This window comes from Mus caroli, chromosome 15, assembly GCF_900094665.2.
Source record: "Mus caroli chromosome 15, CAROLI_EIJ_v1.1, whole genome shotgun sequence".
Lineage (NCBI taxonomy): Eukaryota > Metazoa > Chordata > Mammalia > Rodentia > Muridae > Mus > Mus caroli.
In genome coordinates, this window is record NC_034584.1 from 51,924,776 (window position 1) to 51,944,221 (window position 19,446).

The following is a 19,446-nucleotide window of genomic DNA, read 5'->3' on the forward strand; positions in this document are numbered from 1 at the left end:
GCACCTGCCCTCTCACGCACCTGCCCTCTCACGCACCTGCCCTCTCAGGCACCTGCCCTCTCAGGCACCTGCCCTCTCAGGCACCTGCCCTCTCAGGCACCTGCCCCGGCGTTGTCCTCCCAGTGCTCTCTGGAGTCATCTCACCAGCAGAGCCTTGGGCATTCTGTTGACTGAGATGTAGCTTCTAGGATTACTCTGATGGGTTCTCCAGTAGCTACTAGCAGCTTGCAGCCCTTGAGCCTTCATAAGGTGACTAGATACACTGTAAGTGTACTGCCAAATTACACACTGGAGTTGAAGACTTAGGATGAAATAGAAATGGAATATTTGATTAAACATTGAAATAAGGTTTTGGATATTAAAATTAGTTGTATCTTTTTCTTTACTATAACATAGCTCCTAGACAGTTTTAAATTACACATATGGCCTATATAGTATCTCTTAGACCCCATAGATCTGAATGTTGGGCCTTGAACTCAACATCTTTAAGATTTAAGATTCCCAGCCGGGCGTGGTGGCGCACGCCTTTAATCCCAGCACTCGGGAGGCAGAGGTAGGCGGATTTCTGAGTTCGAGGCCAGCCTGGTCTACAGAGTGAGTTCCAGGACAGCCAAGGCTACACAGAGAAACCCTGTCTCGAAAAACAAAAAAAAAACTGCTTGTGGACGTTGTACATCGTGGTGCGGAGCCTAGTGCGCACCACGATGTACAACGTCCACAAGCAGGAGACCAGGGTTTCTCTGTGTAGCCCTGGCTGTCCTGGAACTCACTTTGTAGATCAGGCTGGCCTCGAACTCAGAAATCTGCCCGCCTGTGCACCACCACGCCTGGTCTTTTTTTTTTTTTTTAACCGTACATACTTTTATTGATTATTTGAGATTTCATGTGAGGCCTGCCAATCACATTCACTTCCCAGTCCTTCTAGGTCCAACCCCCAGCCCTGTTTGGCTTCCTGTTCTGATCTTCATTTAACTCTTGAGAAACTCCTGTGTTTAATGCATCCCTGGTCTCTCTCAGCTTAACACAGCCCCTCCTGTGCATCCTCACTGTGTGCCTGTATCTCTGGGTGAGGTCTTCCCCAGTAGCTTTCACAGTAACCACCTTTTCTTCTCTGTCCCTCCATCTGTCAGTTGTCTTTGCTTCCAGAAGCATCCTTCATGGCTAGTTGTAATTTTTGCTATGCCAAATTAATAGAAACTTAACAATGGCTCCCCAATTAGCAAATTATTAACAAAAAAATCAAAAACTTAACAAGACTTCCCAGTGGTGGAAGTGGAACCCAGTGTCCTTAGCATGGTTCCTGAGAGAGAGAGGTAATTGTAGCGCTGGCATTTTGCACGTGGCAGGAATCCTCTGATTATTCACAGTGGGTCTCTTAGATCTTCTGTCTGGTTTTAGCCCACCATTTTTAGGTCTCCTTTTCCCCTCTGAGGACTCCACCACTGTGAAGTTTATGACCACTGGTAGACTTCCTGATACTAATACAGCCATTTCTTAATAGGTTTAATCTTGTTCAGCGAACAGCACAAGCGTGCACAGCTCTGGCCTTTAATCTTCATAGAAAGTCTGAGTTCCTTGTGGCGTTAGCTGATTATTCTATTAAATGTTTTGATACAGGTAAGACGTCCTTCTGTTTGTCTTCTGAAGCTGACTAAAACATAGCCCAGCAGACTGCAAGGTCCTCCCAGCCTGTGTAGCCTCAGGAGCAGTCTGTTCAAGGCTGCTCACAGGACTTAAGAAAGCATTGTACATGTGACTGACTCCAGCCTTAATACAGGATGCATATATGAGAGCCAGCCAATGAGAGAGGTGCGTAGGGTAGGATCTGGGAGACTTTTAAGGATGCTTCCATGTCTTCAGTGGTAGATTACCCTCCCAGCATACATGCAGAGACTCTGCTGGCTATGACTGAGGTAGGACGGTCCCTCAAGCTTTGGTGTCAAGAATTTTACCTGAGGCTCTTGCATGCAGACACAGTTAATTGCATTACTGCCTATGTGTACATGTGAGGGCAGTCTGACTGTAACATCTCTCATCCCATTATCACCAGGGTTGATGTATTGTCTGGGGTTGAATTCTGTTTCCAGTCCTCCTGCCTTCCTGATGCCCAGTCTGTTAGAGTTGCTGGTCCTGCTGGCGAGACCAGCCCCAGCTCTGAGTCCTTAACAGAAGCCATTTATTTGTAGCTAAGGGGCAACTGAATAATAAAGATATTCCTACCATGTGGGAAACCCCAGGAGTTAAGGATTACCTCCCATGAGTGCAAATATGACACCTGTCTTTCAAGACCAAATTCCACACTATACAGGTATTCTAAAAAACAAACAAACAAACCAAGCAAAAAATCCCACATATTTCATACCATATTACATATATTCTTTAAGTTGGCGTTCTGGAGTGCTATAGTTTAAAACCCTTACTCTTCAATCACAAGTGAAATGAAAAAAAAGTAATTGTATTTTTGTTACTAAATAATTGATAGTATATAATATTTAGAAAGATATAAATATGGTTAACCATAGTGATAATAAATGGTTATATTGTATTCTTTTCTGAGGACTATTTTCTGACTTTAAGTACTGATTTATTTGTATCATAGTAACTCACTGAGATGAATATCCTTATGACCATTTGCAGAGAGGAAACTGAGGCAGTGAAATAGTTTGACCAGGGCTCCACGTTTATATAAAGTAAAGCAAAGACTGGGAACCTATGTCCTGCATGCTCCCTGCAAATAAGTACAAATCGTTGTCTTTTTAGTAGTGCCTAGAAATTCAGTCAGCACTGCTGGGACAAAAGTTCTTTAAAACATTAAGTCTGTCTATGCTTACAACTAGCTTCTTACCATTTTCTTCTGTCTGAGCTCCATTTTTTAATAGCCTACTCTCTCATTGAACCTGACACCCATTAAGTTCCTTAGATGCTATCTCCAGTTCCTGACTTCCTCTTCATCTCTTTCTTTCTTTCTGTTTGTGGCCAAATCCTGCTTCCTCACAGCATCTATTAATAAACCCAACTTTTGTGCCTCCTACTCCCTACAACACCACCCACCCCACAATAGCGAGACTGTCTCCATGGTGTAAGGGCTGGACTACTTCATCTTCAGCCGGCTGGCCTACTTCTTGGAAGTCTGCTGTGCAATTGAGTCTCCTCAGAATGACAGAGAAGCTGCTACACCCTTGATACCTCAACAGTATGGCTGCCTAAACAAGCCATGAGCATTGATACCACTTGTCATGCTGTCCTGGAAGGAAGCAATCTCATAGGCTCCACCCCTAGACAAAGAACTACAGCATTGTTAGCCAGCTCTGAATTTTCTATTAACATCACGGAAAAATAAAAAGAACTGCACTTCATAAAACAGGAGGTTTTTTTTCCCCACCATTAGCTGATGGGGGACAACATAAGGAATTGAAAAGCAGTTCTTTAAATGTAGCTTATGAAAAGCTACAATGTTACCCTCCCTCTTTTGCTGAGGGTCAGGAAGGAATGTGTAATAATGGCAGACATTAGGCGAGTATTTGGAAGCCCCTGTTCCCTGAGGAACTTGGTGCTTTGTCTTCACTTCCGACCTCCTTTGTATCTGACGGCTTCATGCTTTCTCTCTCACCTCACTTCCATCTCTCTGGAAGAATTTGGATCACAACAGTGATATGATACAAACAACTTAGAACTACTCACACAAGCATGAGGATAAAATGAAACTCTCATTTCCTTACCCGGTGCTAATTACCATGAAGAGTTTTGGTCTTTTCTCTACCATTCTGTTTTCTCTGTTTACACACACAGACACATGACTACCTCAAAGTCAGAACCTTTGTTTGTTTGTTTGTTTGTTTACTTATTTAGACAGTTTCGCTCTGCAGCCTCTGGCCTGGAATTTACTGTGTAGCCCAGGCTTCAAACTCAGAACCTTTCTGCTTTAGCCTGCTATGTGCTAAGATTAGAGACCCATACCACCACGCCTGCCCCAAATTCAATTTTAATTTTTATTATGTGGTCTTCTTTCATTTATTTTCTAAAATAGGATCTGTCTGCGTGGCCAGAACTGACCTCATATTTACTGTTGCCCAGGGTGGCTTTAAGCTTACAGCCATCCCCCTGCCTCAACCTCCCAAGTGCTTACAGGGTGACAGGTATGTGTCAGGATGCCTAGCACTATCAGTTCTTTAATTCAGATTTATCCTTTTTCCCTGGCATGCTGAAACTGTTCTCCTTTGTGTGTTATCACATGGTTTGACACAGTACCATGGTTTGACACAGGCTTGTGTGCCTGAACTGTGTCACTGGAGCCCGGAAGCTCAGCGCATGGACAGTGTTTCTCCATCACTGATAGCGTTTGAATTTGTTCCTTTTCTCCACTGCCTTTTTCTTAGTTTAAGCCCCTATTTCTTGTCTGGATTGTTACAGCAATGTAAATTAGCCCTGTCTAATTTGTGTATCTGTGAGAGATGGCTTACCGATGTAACAATTTCACTGTTACCACAGTCACCAAGGAGCTGGTTAGCTGGATGAGAGGACATGAGTCGTCGGTGTGTTCCATTTCTGTGCACGCATCTGGGAGATACGCCATCACTACTTCCTCTGACACAGCTCAGCTCTGGGACTTGGATACTTTCCAGAGGAAGAGAAAGCTGAACATCCGCCAGTCGGTGGGCATACAGAAGGTCGGTGTCTCAGCGTGGCCTTCTCCCACTCTTCCTGGTCACAGGAGTCAGGGGTTCAGTAGCCAGGAGAGTTCTCAGCACAGCACAGGCAAACAGTCGGGCTTAACTGTCACTTACAGCTGTGTTCAGAACACAGTTATGTCTGATATGTTCAGAACACAGAGATTTTTCTTCTAAATTACTATAGTTGTGAAATGTCCACTGCCGTAAGCAACAGATTTAAAATGTCTTAGTGTAACATTAAAATATTGAAGATGTTTTCCAATTTTGCTATGAACAAATTTAAACACACAACAGGTCTATAAGAACTTCATAGTAAACACGGGTGCTTGTCATCTAGAATTCTTCATTAACATGTTACTCTACTGTGAATTCAGTACATGCTAGTATAAAGTAAATTTAAATGCAGGCAATATTGTACTCAAGTATTTAAGTTTTCATTTAATCGATCATGGTTGAAGTGTTTGTTAATAGAATGATTTACATCCGAAGTGCCTACACATCACTAAGGGAGTGTGACTACAGATGTGTGCACCTGTGACCTATGTGGGGTGGGTGATCCTTACTGTTGCCTGAGAAATTCTCATCATTTTCTTTCTCTTTTTCTTTCTTTTTTTTACTTATTTTATTTATTTATTTGTAAAGGAGATGAAAACGTAGTTTTTATTGTGGATTCATCTTTTTAACATGTAAAACTTTATTAAAAGTGAGTCTATATTGAAGCCTGCTCAGTGAGAATGACCAAAGCTGTCTATACAACACTGTTCATTTAATTAATCCAGGTAATTTCCATTAATTGGATTCAAAACTATCCGATCTTAACCAAGCAGTAAGTCTTACTGTCTTGTGACTTCTGCTGGCAGCAATGGCCACTTGCTTCTTAATAGAGAAAAAGATAATATGAGAATAAAATCTCCACATAGTGAAACCAATTTTCTAAAAATATTTTTGTTGATTCTTTAAGAATCTCTTACATGCAAACAATGTATTTTAATCCCATGCACCCCCTCTACTCCCCTAACATCTCCAAGTTTCATGTCTCCCACCACCAGACCTCAACTCTATGTCTTTTCAAAGAAAAGAGAACAAAACACTATTTGCATTCATATGGAATCATAAATGACCTTGGATAACCAAAGCAACCCTAAGCAAGTGAACAGTATGAAGCCATAGTTTAAAAAAAAAAATGTAACATACATCCCATCAAGCCTCCAGAGGGAACCAGAATAAAGCGGAGCAATTAATCACTGCTCACTGAGTGATTGTCGTTAACACTTTCATTACAAGTGACTGCCAGCCTGTGAACTGCAGGTTAGATGGAGGATGACATGCTTAAACTAGCGTTCAGTTTTGCTGCTCTGGATAATAGCATGCAGAAATAAACAGCCAAGTCCATTTGGTTATAGCCAACAGTGTAAGGGTAACTTCTACTCACCTGACTCAGTTGTCATCTCAGAGGCTCACTGCTGAATAAACTCACCCTTTCTAGCTTTTCCTGAACTCTGTCCAGGAGGCCCAAACTCCTCTCCAAGCGGATTGATTCGAACTGGCTTTACTGCGCTTCTGACTGAGTTGCTCTGCTTGGCCTCAAACTCTAGCAATTTGTTCTAATCTTCTGGCTCCTTCATCTGCAACCTGTCAGTTGTCATGAGAGTTGGGAGTATCCTGTCTCTGACTCATGCTGTCAAGTCTTTCTCTGATTCATCCCTTTTTCTGCCCCTCAGTTGGATGTCAATTTCAAACGTGCTTGCTTCCTTCTACAAAGTAACCTTCCCTTCGTTGTTTGGTATTGAAGGTGTATACTAAGGGTGTATCTGTATTTCCAGCAGAGGGATTAAAGGTATGCGATGTGTCTGCATTCCAGCCAGATCACATACACCTAGACGGTCTGGATAGAATCCCTTGCTATACCAGACATGTGGCTGGGTTAAAATCCTCCACACGGGCCGGGCGTGGTGGCGCATGCCTTTAATCCCAGCACTCGGGAGGCAGAGGCAGGCGGATTTCTGAGTTAGAGGCCAGCCTGGTCTACAGAGTGAGTTCCAGGACAGCCAGAGCTATACAGAGAAACCCTGTCTCGAAAAACCAAAAAAAAAAAAAAAAAAAAAAAAAAAAAAAATTCCTCCACACAACAGTCTCATACATTGAATTATTTTTATTTTATGGCACTTCTTTATGGTCTTTCTCAGTGCATAGTTTCATAAACATATAACTGCTTTGCAGTATGCATCATTTCCCTCCACTGCTCGGTAGTCACAGCCTTTCATAGACGTTTCTGATACTTTTCTCCCGTGGCTTGGTTTTGTCTCTTATAAAACTCATAAACTGAACTATTTGGTGATACTTATATAAGGCCTGTTTTATGTGATTTGTTCCTTTTTATCACTAATTAGTATTCCGTGTATAAATATAGTACCTTTAAGAGATTCACTTATTTTGTTTTTAGAGTTTATTTTTTTCTCCTCTGATTAGCTAAATACTATTTTCAGGAGTATCTGTGTCTCCAGTGAGATTGCTTTATTTAGGCTATGTTGTAATGTGGTATTGCCTTTATTCTCTTCCTTATTAATATGAGCAGCTACTAATGCATGTCAACCAAAAATTTATCATATGGTCTCCATGGAAATCCCAGAGTTCTTTAGTGTGCTTTTAATAATTAAAAAGAAAATAGAAGTTGTAGCCAAGTATTCATTAGGGACATGGACCAAATGTCTTAGTAGGTCTTCTCCTCTTTAATTGCTTTAGCACTTAAATTGAATTTTAAATCCCAAAGCAGAGAGAGAAGTGAGAAGTGGGAGTTGAGCCCTCTGTGGAGATGGTTGTAGAACAATGAGAGGAAGCCTTCTGCTCCTCTTACCCTAGGTCCCAGCGAGGACACTACTCACTCACTCACAGTCAGTTCAGAATGCCTCCAGATTCTTGTAGGAGGATGCAACTTATGGATATATAAACTTTATACTATATATATATATATATATATATATATATATATATATATATATATGTGTGTGTGTATGTGTGTGTGTGTGTGTGTTCTGTGATGCTTATTTGTAAAAATATTGCAAAGTAATAGAACACTGAAGTCTATAATCATTTACCAGCAAACAATTAAAAATGACCGTTGAGCAAACGGTGACTCAACAAGCTTGCTGACCTGAATTTGATCCCTGGAAGCCACAGGCTGGAAAAAGAGAATTGAGACCTACAAGTTGTCTTCTCACCTCCATATGTGTGCTGTCACATATGTGCATGCACACATATGTGCACAAAAGTAAATATAATACAAAGCCAAAACCATATAGCCCTTACAGCAGTTTAACAATGTAAAATAGCTTGGTGTGCAGGATATTCCAGTAATCTTAGCACTCAGGAGGCCTCAGGATTGCCTCGAGTTCAAGGCCAGCCTGATCTGCAGAGCCAGTTGCAAGCCAACCAGGGCTATATAGTGAGACTCTACCTCAAAAATAAATAAATAGAAATATTCTTTCTCCTGGCCTATGCAAACTTTGGAGATAACCAAATAGTCTCTGCTCCTGCACACAGTGTTAGAAGTGGAAACTAACAGTAACCCAGTCTTCAAAGTGAAACTGCTTCGCTTCTTCTCTGTCCTCTGGCTCTTTTTTTTTAAAAAGATTTATTTTATTTATTTTATGTATATGAGTACCCTGTTGTGATCCTTCATGTGAGTACTGGAAATTGAATTTTAGGACCTCTGCTCACTCCAGTCAACCCCGCTTGCTCAGGCCCAAAGATTTATCCCTGCTTGCTCCGGCTCAAAGACTTATTTATTATTATAAATAAGTTCTTCAGGCACACCAGAAAAGGGTGTCAGATCTCATTATGGGTGGTTGTGAGCCACCATGTAGTTGCTGGGATTTGAACTTAGGACCTTCAGAAGAGCACTCAGTGCTCTTACCCACTGAGCTGTCTCGCCAGCCCCACCCCCTACCCCCGTCATCTGATTCTTATAAGCAAGAAGTTCATCTAAAGGCTTTAGTAGATTCCTGGTGATCTTCGCCACAAGGTACTTTACCCAGTGGAAGAGAAAAACAGTAGCAGCACTTACCTCAGCAATGACTTCAGGACTTCAGATAATGCATGCAAGGCACCTATGTAGTGCTTAGGAAAATTGTCACCTGCCATCCATCCATCCATCCATCCATCCACCCACCCACCCNCCCACCCACCCACCTACCTACCTATCCACCTATCCACCCACCCACCTACCTACCTATCCACCTATCCACCCACCCACCTACCTACCTATCCACCCACCCACCTACCTACCTATCCACCTATCCACCCACCCACCTACCTACCTACCTAATCTTTCTATCTGTGTGAGACAAGTTAATATAGCCCGGGCTGACCTTGAACTCACTATGATGGCCTTGATTTTCTGCTTTTCCTGTCTCTGTCTCCTGTGTGCTGAGCCTTAAAGGCATGTGCCACCATGCCCAGTTTATGTAGCATGTTGCATTTTGAACCCACGGCTTCATACTTGGTAGGCAAACTCCCTACCAACTGTGCTGTGCTCTGAGTCTCTAGATGTGTTCTTTAAAATGTGTTCTAAAAATAAGATAGTAATATTTTTCTTGAGCTGTAGGCATATAATTCTTTACTAACATTAAGACTCAGAAGGAGTTAACTCAGTTTATGGCAGCTTATGACCCACCCTTGCTTACCTGGCAGCCTACTCTGAACTGAGCTGGCCGAGACCTAAAGCACAAATGTATCTCAGGATGCTGCTGGCTGGGTCTGCCTGTCAGAGTATGCATCACATTACAGGACCTTTTCAAGTGGGTAGTGATGCTAACTGAAGCATCTCCACTCCTGTGACGTCCAGAGCAGTGACTATGGAATTCACTTGGATTTCAAAGTGACTTTTGTTGTTCTTGGTGTCGTTGGTTCTTTTTGGGAGGGGGGATGGGGTGGGAAATGAACCCAGGGCCATGTGTAAGGCTGGTGGTGCTCTGCCGAGGGACTGTGCCGCTGGCCTCTTGAAGTGCCTTTGAGGGACTGACTGTCACTCCAGCTTCTTTCCACTGCATGTGTATGTAGTATAGAAGCAACGCTAAACACCAGCCAGGCACAGCGATGTACCCTGTACTCTCAGATGCTCTAGAGGCTGAGGCGGTAGGACTTCTTTTTAAATATAATGCTATATTTTAAAGATAGTTTGTGCATTATGCATTTATTGCATGTGTGTGTGCACATACACAAGCATGTATGTGGAGGTCAGAGAACAATTTTCAGGAGTCAGTTTTTTTCCACCATATGGGTCCCAGGGACTGAACTCAGGTGGTAAGGCTTGGTGGCAGGTGCCTTTACCCACAGAGCCAATTCTCTGGAGAACTTTGAGTTCAAAGCCAGCCTGGGCAACTTAGGGAGAACCTCATCTTAAAATCTTAAAAACCAAAACTGGGGAGTGATAGAAGGCAGTTGTTGAGAGCCTCACCTTGCATGCCCCTAACTCACCCTCTTCCCTCCTGTCTCCCTTTCTCCAGCAGAATCTGACCACAGCTGTCACTGCTCTAGGGCTTGAGGTGGGGTCCCAGTGCTGAGGTTATAGAGCGAGCTCCACCAGGACTGTCCTCACAGCCATTCTCCTCTTAATTCTAAAAGGCACACTGCTTTCCAGAGGGGAACCCTGAGCTCCAGAGTCGTCCAGTAACTCGCCCAGTGTCAGGTCGTCAAGTAGCTTATAGAATGGTTCTGGTGTGAATCCAGACCTGTCTCACTGCAAAGCAGTGCATAGCACCTCAGCACCTCGTTGTGATGTAACTGAGACCTGTCACAGAAGAGCAGAATGGGACACTGTTTCAGACTTAAAGTGCCAGTACGAAATTAACTATATAGTGAAAGACCCAAAGTTTCTTTGAGAGTCTGCTGTGTCGTTAGTAAAGGTTCCACTTAAATAACAAGAGGCTAACCGAATGAAGACTGAAGTGTGGACACTTTGCCCCTCCTTAGAATTGGGAACAAAACACCCATGGAAGGAGTTACAGAGACAATGTTTGGAGCTGTGATGAAAGGATGGACCATGTAGAGACTGCCATATCCAGGGATCCATCCCATAATCAGCTTCCAAACGCTGACACCATTGCATACACTAGCAAGATTTTGCTGAAAGGACCCAGATATAGCTGTCTCTTGTGAGACTATGCCGGGGCCTGGCAAACACAGAAGTGAATGCTCACAGTCAGCTATTGGATAGATCACAGGACCCCCAATGGAGGAGCTAGAGAAAGTACCCAAGGAGCTAAAGGGATCTGCAACCCTATAGGTGGAACAACATTATGAACTAACCAGTACCCCGGAGCTCTTAATGCTAGCTGCATATGTATCAAAAGATGGCCTAGTCAGCCATCACTGGAAAGAGAGGCCCATTGGACATGCAAACTTTATATGCCCAAGTACAGGGGAACACCAGGGCCAAAAAAATGGGAATGCGTGGGTAGGGGAGTGGGGGGGGAGGGTATGGGGGACTTTTGGGATAGCATTGGAAATGTAATTGAGGAAAATATGTAATAAAAAATATTTAAAAAAAAAAACAAAAAAAACCCCAAGAGGCTAACCAGTCCTACCTCTCCAAACTAGGAGCTCTTGGTTCTTGTAACGCTGAGTGGTAGGATTTTCATTTCTCAGTTAGGACTTAAGGAGTATATCCTTGTATTTTCCATGACTTTTGTTCATCTGTCTGTGAAAAAACTTTATGATCCCTGTCAGAAAATGTCCCATAAAGAAGGTTCTTGCTTGTCGGCCTATACACAGTGAGCACTCCTTGTGTGTCTGTGAAATTCTGCACCCGACTCTCACTTGCTCACTGTTCCCAGCCTCGAGGTTTGTTGTTGTTCTGGGTTTGCTTTTGTAGTGACATGAGCTCTCATTTTTGCCCCAGGCTGTTCTGAACTTACTCTCCTGCCTCAGCCTCTTTGCGCTGGGACTCGGGTGTGCCGCCATCTCTACCTTTCGTCTTATTTTAGTTTTTCACACACAAGAGTGTTGCGCATGGTATGGGAAACTCCACCCACGGAGAAGGCCTGGTTTCTTAATTCGGTAAGGGCTGGTATACCTCCGCAGACTGACCAGGAAATACTGGGTCGGGTGTGCTTGCTCCTGAAGGTGCCCATCCTGGCATTGTGTCCCATGTGTGGCCGTGTGGCTGTGAGGCAGAACTTTAAATTGTTCTACCCTCAGAGGGTTAAATGTTCTGAGGAACCCTGAGAAAAGAAGGGAAGAGGGAAAGATGATGAAATTAGAGAAAAGGCAAGAAAGCCTTGGCCCGGAGTCTCTGGCTTCCTGCGTAGCCAACGGGATCACTCCCTCTGCTGCTGAGACACTCTGTGGTGATGTAGCCATACTCTTAACTAGAGCCAAGCAGACACAGGCGCCGCCCTGCTCTCAGCTCTCCAGAACTGGGAACTAAATACACTGTTTCTTTACAAATTACTCAGCCAACAACATTTTGTCATAGCAACAGAAAATGGCAAATCCAGGAAGCTTAGATTTCTCTTATTTTACAAGGTAATAAGTCTGCCCCCTGGAACTCAGTGCCCCCACTCCTACCACCCCTGCATTTTGTAAATTTTTTTCAAGTTTTTTTTTCTAAGTACTTAATGTTGTCAGGAGATGACATTATCTAAATAATAATGACATGTTTCATTAGGAACAATTTTACAATCATTAAAATCTAGCAATTAAAATCACAAATCTGGTCATGAATAATCATGCAGGCAATAATCTTATCACAGCTATTCACCTAAAATAGCAGTTGATGCTCATTAACTTTTGAGCCTTTGCTTCTCCCAGGAGGAATAAACTTTATTACTTTTCTGGAAAAAAAAAGACTGCTAATTAAAATAAGAATTTTCTGAAGTCACTTTTTGACACCAGTTTTGAAAGTGTCTTAATACATTCATTATGGCTTGTAATCTGTTCATTGCAGATTCCTTCTGTAACTCCGTGTTACAAATCTCACACAGTGAGTTACACCAGAAGGTCCAGGCACAGCCTGTGGCAGTGTGAGCTGAGCACAGTGAGGGCTTTGTCGGTGGCTTACATCTTACGTACTTTGGTTAGCCTTTCGTTGTGTCTCATCAATGACCTTGACTGGATAATTTTAACTAGTGTTTTCATATGCCTTACCCATACCTACATAAATATATATATGTGTATATATATATTTGTTCAGATAGATTGAGAGAGTTATACTGAGGCCATCAGTGATCAGTTTCAGCATTTGGGTTTTTTGTTTTTGTTTTTGTTTTTTTTTTGAGGTGCTAGGGTAGAACTGAGGACGTCTGGAAGGCTACAAGATCACTCTACTGCTGAGCCACAACCACATCCCGGGCTCTGGCACAAATTCCATATTCAAAGGGAAACACTGATTAAAGCTTATATAACAAAAAAGTAATAAAAGATGCTATTTTCAGCCTTGCTGTCAGTGAATTTCACCCATAGTTCTCCGTTAAATCTCTAATAAAATGTGGTTTGATGTATACTTTGATTTTACTTATATACATATTATTTACATTTAGCTTCACTTTTTCAAGTATTCCCTCGGGACTCACTCTTATTTGTTTTCAGACAATTTCACTGTATAGCCCTGGCTGTCCTGGAACTCACCCTGTAGACCAGGCTGGCCTCAAACTCAGATATCCACCTGTTGTGTCTGCCTCTGAGTGCTGGGATTAACGGTGTGCACCACCACTGCCCAGCCTTAGAGGACTTACACTTATGAATGAGCTGGCTAGTTCAGGAGGAAGGCTTTCAATCAAGGCTTTGGATAATGTTGCCTTATCCCATTTACAGTCGGGTGTGACAGGGCCTCTCCGTAGGTTTAACAGGTAGTGTTTAGCACTGTTAATAGTAATTAAAAGTATCATATAACGATAGAGTTGTTTTCCCTGAATGTGCCGGAGTGTGTTTTGATAGATGCATTGTTGAATAGTTTGGTTGTGTGGACATGAACATACTTAGAATTTACATGGAGCGGGTGGGTTACCCTGTGGGGCTTCCTAGTGTAGTTATGAAACAAATGAGCATGAGGTGGCTGAAGCTGTTGCCAGTGAGAGTCAGCATACTTTAAAAAGTGGGCAATTATAATCTGAAGTAATGATGAGAAGTAGGGAAGATGTGTGACTAGAGCCAGTCATTATTACCGTGTTAGATCCTGGGCATCACTGCGTTACACTTAACACAACTAAACATTTAAGTAGTGAGTTGTGCTACAGCTCTACAACACGCTTACAGTGCAGATGTTTCATCTTCCTTACATCAGCGGGACAATAGGCGGATGACGGCATAGGCCATAAATATATGTGCGATTTGTATATGTATAGAAATATGCTCATCAGTTATAAAACTTGATACAAAGGGATCTAACTTTCATCTGAATTTTTAAGTATAAGGTGACAGATTTTATATTATTATTTAGAATTTTGTGTATTTCCTCATCATTATGTAGCCAATAATTTTTTACTTGAAAGGGTTTATTATTTGTTTATTTTAGCTTTTAAAATATTAGTATTAAAACGTATTTTTCTCTAGTTTAGGAGATGTTTAAAAAGGAGACAATGATTGTGTATAATTTTAAATTTAAGAGGACCATGTGGTGAAGGTAACCAAGCTTCTCTGTCCCTAGGTTTTCTTTCTACCGTTAAGTAACACCATCCTCAGCTGTTTTAAAGACAACTCCATCTTCGCCTGGGAATGTGATACTCTGTTTTGCAAGTACCAATTGCCAGGTCCACCTGAAGGCTCTAACATCTTATACAAAGTGTTTGCTGTGACCAGGTAATGAGCATGTTTGTTTGTTTGTTTATTTATTTGTTTGTTTGTTTGTTTGTTTGTTTTTCGAGACAGGGTTTCTCTGTATAGCCCTGGCTGTCCTGGAGCTCACTTTGTAGACCAGGCTGGCCTCAAACTAAGTGCTGGGATTAAAGGCGTGCGCCACCACACCTGGCTCAGTAATGAGCATTTTTAAGGAATTTAGTGTCTGTTTAGAAACAGAATTTCCATTCAGTATTTTGAGAAAAAATTTTCTTTAGCTTTAGAGATGATCTGCAGACTTTGGCTTTATTTTACTTTATTGTGATACTTTTAAATATACAGAAAAGTGGAGACATACATTAACTCCTAAGGACTCCCAGCTGTAGCAGTTGTCAGCTAGTTCCGGTCCTGTTTCTATCTCTGACTACTTATTGTTTTATTGGTAAATATTCCAGAGTATATTTCTGAAAGTTAAGAGCTACTTTTGAAGAACATAACCATGCTATTATTATCAAATTTTTACAAATTAACAAGTGCTCCTTAGTATTGTTATCTAGCCAGCCGTTGCTGAGACGTCAGTCATCTGTCCAGTACATTGAACTAATGACTGCTGTGCTCTGTCCAGGACACAGCAGGCTTTACACAGCTCACTTGGTGGTATGTCTCAACTTGGTTTCCACAGGCTTGATAAGTTAATCAATAAACGTGTGCAAGGACTTGAAGGCTTGAGTTCAGTCCATAGAGCCATGTTCATTTTGTGTGCTGGTGGGTGTGCTAACATATTCTTGTAATCACACCACTGGGAAGATGCTAGTTAATGGGTGTGTAGGCCCTGGAGAGTCTCTGCTGAGAGACAGACAGAGACAGAGAGACAGACAGGGGAGATGGGACCCAAAGAAGCACAGCCCACCATTGTCTCCCAGCCTCCACATGCACCTGTGCACGTGCGCTTCTCTCAGGAGCAGCATAGGCCTCTATCTCTTGGGACCTGGGTGGAATTTGTAATCACTACCTACCCCAGCATGGTGCGTGATAGAACAGTAGTGTCGTGGCAATTCTGTTGTCTGTCTTGGGTTGCTAGCTGTTCTACCTCTGCATTTTTTGCTTGGTTTATTAAGAGCTTTAGCTCTGGAACGCCCCTCACTAACTTTTCCTTTTTGGTTGTTCCTTGACTTCTGATTCTCTAGCTGTTCAAGTGCGAGTTAGAAACTGTAAAGCAGGCGTCTGCATTGGCGCTTTGCTTGCTTTGACATAGTTTATGGAAAACAGCGGAAGGGCAGATAGTGCTTGACCCTCCATCCTCCTTTTCCTTAGTTGTTTTTGCTGTTATTTTGGGATTCTGCTTATATGTATTTGTTTTTGAGATAGGATCTTAGTCTAGCACAGGCATACCTCAAATTCATGGCAATCCTCCTGCCTCAGCCTCCCTAGAAGCTTCTCTTTTTTGTTGTTCTCAAACCAGTTTTCAAAGCAATAGGTTAGTTTACTGGCATCTTTCAAAGATGGCCATTGAACTCTTTTTTTCTTTTTTTTTTTTNTTTTTNTTTGTCATTGTGTTTTTTTTATTNTTTCTTTATTATATGTAAGCACACTGTAGCTGTCTTCAGACACTCCAGAAGAGGGCGCCAGATCTTGTTACGGATGGTTGTGAGCCACCATGTGGTTGCTGGGATTTGAACTCTGGACCTTCGGAAGAGCAGTCGGGTGCTCTTACCCACTGAGCCATCTCACCAGCCGAACTCTTTTTTTCAAACTCCAGGATTTACTTGGGAAATCTGAAGCCACAGTAGTTAGGAGTTTTAACAAGTTATGCTGTTCTCTCGTTTCCAACCACTTAGTCTGTTGTAACTAAGTGTTCGGGACTGAAGAGATGGCTCAGCGGGCAAGACCACTGACTGCTCTTCCCAAGAGCCTGAGTTCAAATCCCAGCAACCACATGGTGGCTCACAACCACCCATAATGAGATCTGATGCCCTCTTCTGGAATGTCTGAAGACAGCTACAGTGTACTTATGTATAATAATAAATAAATCTTAAAAAAACCAAAAACAAAAAACAAACTGCCAGCAGAAATGTAACTAAGTGCTCCAGTTTGTGCCGAGCCTGTAGCCAGCTATTTCTCTAAAGAGTGAGTGGCACGTGCTGGGAAATGATGACTCGAACCCCTACGTGCCACGTGCTGGGGGCGGGGGTGGGGTCGGATTGGGCTGCTTGTTCTTTATAAACCTTTCCACTCCCGTTGAAAAGACTAGGGGGTGGATTGGTTTCTCTCTCTCTCTCTCTCTCTCTCTCTCTCTCTCTCTCTCTCTCTCTCTCTCTCCTTAAAGCTTAGGAAATCTCACCAACTCTACTACCCTGTATATTGAACTGTGTATGGTATTTTGTTCACTGGCATCAATTCTTACCTAATCCGGCCACTCCAGACTCTTCAGTCACTAATATCCTGTTTTGGTCTCTCTTTATTCCTACTTTCTAAATGTATCTCTGCCAAACTAGTTGACTGGTGTCTGCACATCACCACGCTGGCTCAGAGCACTTTCCTCCTTCACTCTCTCTGAACTTCCCAGCACACTCAGAGTAGATTCCATATCCTGCCTTGCTTGTAGCTTAGGCTGTCACCTGCCACAGACCTCCCTCCCTCCCTCTCTCCGTCTGCTCCAGGCACACTTGACTGGTTCTTTCTCCTCCTATACAAGAATCGTATTCCTTCCACAGTACTGTTACTGGGAAATGTGGAATTTCTCCATGTTTCCTAGAGTTGGTCTAGACATGTCATCTAGCGAGCAAGTCTTCCTTCCCAGCTTCTGCGACCTCTGTTTACAGCTGCACAGTTTCTCACTAGCTGACATCAAATTTATTTATTTGCTTGCTTTGTTCCTTCAAAGGACACAGGTTCCCAGCAGCCACGTGGTGATTCAAACCCACTCATAACTCTAGGTCCAGGGGATCCGTTGCCCTCTTCTGGCCTCCAAGGACACTAGGATTACATATGGTACACATACAAACATGCAGGCAAAACTTCCATACAAATTGTGTGTGTGTGTGTGTGTGTGTGTGTGTGTATGAAATATTATAAAGCCATGAAAGAGAAAGACATTTTGTACTAATAATAATTACAGAATAATTTCCAAATTAAGAAAAAAGGTATGTAGGTGTGTGTGTATTTGGGACAGGGTTTCTCAGTGTAGCTTTAGCTTTTCTGGAACTTGCTCTGTAGACCAGGCTGGGCTCAAACTCATAGAGATCTGTCCGTTTCTTCCTCCCAAGTGCTAGGATTAAAGGCATGTGTCACTACCACCTGGCTAATAAATCTTTTTTTTTTAATATATTTAAAATGTACAGGATCCTCAGCCCCTAATAACGCATTCAGCAAGTCAATGCCAAACTCAAGCTGGTGCTTTAAGGCAATAGGTAAACTTCTAGTTCTTCAGTAAGCCTGAGCCGACCTGCCCAGCCCACTGGCCACGTGTAGCCTTCCACTCCTCAGCAGTTAGCCACGACTCCAGAGTCCATCGCTGCATGTGGCCAGAGGCGCCCTGACTCAGTGTGGCTGGAGTTTACCCCAACCCTCACCCCCGCAGGGAGCCCGCAGCAGAAGCAGCCCCGCTGGCAGCTGGGCTCACCCCTTCACTGTTGGGTTTTGCTTTTTAAATGTAGAGATGGCCGAATCTTGGCTGCTGGAGGCAAATCCAATCACCTGCATCTGTGGTGCTTGGAGGCCACACGGCTCTTCAGAATCATTCAGATGCCTGCGAAGGTACGAGCTGTTCGCCATCTGGAATTCCTGCCTGATAGCTTTGATGCCGGTTCCAATCAGGTTAGTAGCAGAAAGAGCAAGCTCCTGCTTCCAGACCTGTGTTGGCTCTGTTGTTCATGCACTTCTCTTCTGTAGTAATCCTTATTCTTTAAAAGTCCCCACACTTACACCATGTATGTTAGCCATTTCCGCCCACACAGGTGCCCTCCAGTGCCCCGTGTTTCCCCTGCTTCTCCTCCATCCCAGCTCTGTCTTCATCAGCTCTCAGCGTAGCTAGCATCGCGGCTGACTCGAATCTAAAACTTTGGGTAGTTTATTTTTGTGAAGAATCTAGAGTTGAAAAAAGAATTCAAAATCTTGTTTTATTTATTTAATATTACTGACAAGTAATTGTTTAACTATATTTTATATTGACAGTCATAGTGAATTTCAAAGTTAAATTCAACACGTTTCATGTGGTTGCGTACATACACGCACATGCAGTATGTAAGCATGTTGGTATCTGTCTCATTTAAGATTTCTAAATTGTTGATGTGTTCTTACAGTTGGAAATGTAAAACTTACAAATGGGCGTTGGTTGTAAGCCTCATCCTGTCTCCTGTTGTCTGGGTATTCACTTCTTCCCACAACTACTGTTGTTACATATGTTTCCTCTGCAGAAACAGCCTTACATCTTTTTTCTGAATTTGGAAATGATTCTGTAATTATCATCAGTACAAAATGTCTTCCTCTTTCAGGGCTCTATATTTCATGTTTCTCCTTAAACTAGCCCTCTGTTACTGGGCACTTAATCTATTCTTAGTCCTTTTCTGTTATGAATAATGCCTTGCAAATGATGAAATTTTTACAAATGTCCTTTTTCATATCCTATTTGTAGGATAAAAATCCCAGAGTTGAGATAGTTTCATGAAGGCATATGGTCCTTGCAAATTGTTCTCAAGACAGCCTGCTGCACACGTGGACAGCTATGCGCTGCCAGCCAGCCATTCAAACAGCTCATTTTCCTCTGGACACTGCCAGATGACCTAATGTAATACAGCCCTACATTAGAATGTCCAAGGGCCACATGAAGTTATACTTGCAGCCATTGGCCCCTAACCTGCAGGCAGCAAGAGAGAGGGTTTATTCATTTAAAGTTTCATTATATGTTTTTAATTTTTCAAATTATATAACACATTTTTTTTCCCTTCAAAGACTGGCTTCCCACCTACTCTCCTACCATAATCTAGTATACAACCCATAATCTCAG

The 19,446-nt window shown here is 42.6% G+C and overlaps 1 protein-coding gene across 4 annotated transcripts in view; it reads left to right on the forward strand.

Annotated features, from left to right (window-relative positions):
- Tbc1d31 (TBC1 domain family member 31) overlaps positions 1 to 19,446 on the forward strand; it is a 63,852-nt gene that overhangs the window by 7,440 nt on the left and 36,966 nt on the right. For 2 of the 4 annotated variants that reach the window (XM_021184042.1, XM_021184041.2), the window contains exons 3-6: positions 1,502 to 1,617; positions 4,489 to 4,667; positions 14,314 to 14,465; positions 18,098 to 18,257. In XM_021184042.1, the coding sequence (XP_021039701.1) occupies positions 1,502 to 1,617; positions 4,489 to 4,667; positions 14,314 to 14,465; positions 18,098 to 18,257 (607 nt within the window). The remainder of the gene's footprint in view (positions 1 to 1,501; positions 1,618 to 4,488; positions 4,668 to 14,313; positions 14,466 to 18,097; positions 18,258 to 19,446) is intronic. The other 2 variants (XM_029469733.1, XM_029469732.1) reach the window with 1 other exon arrangement.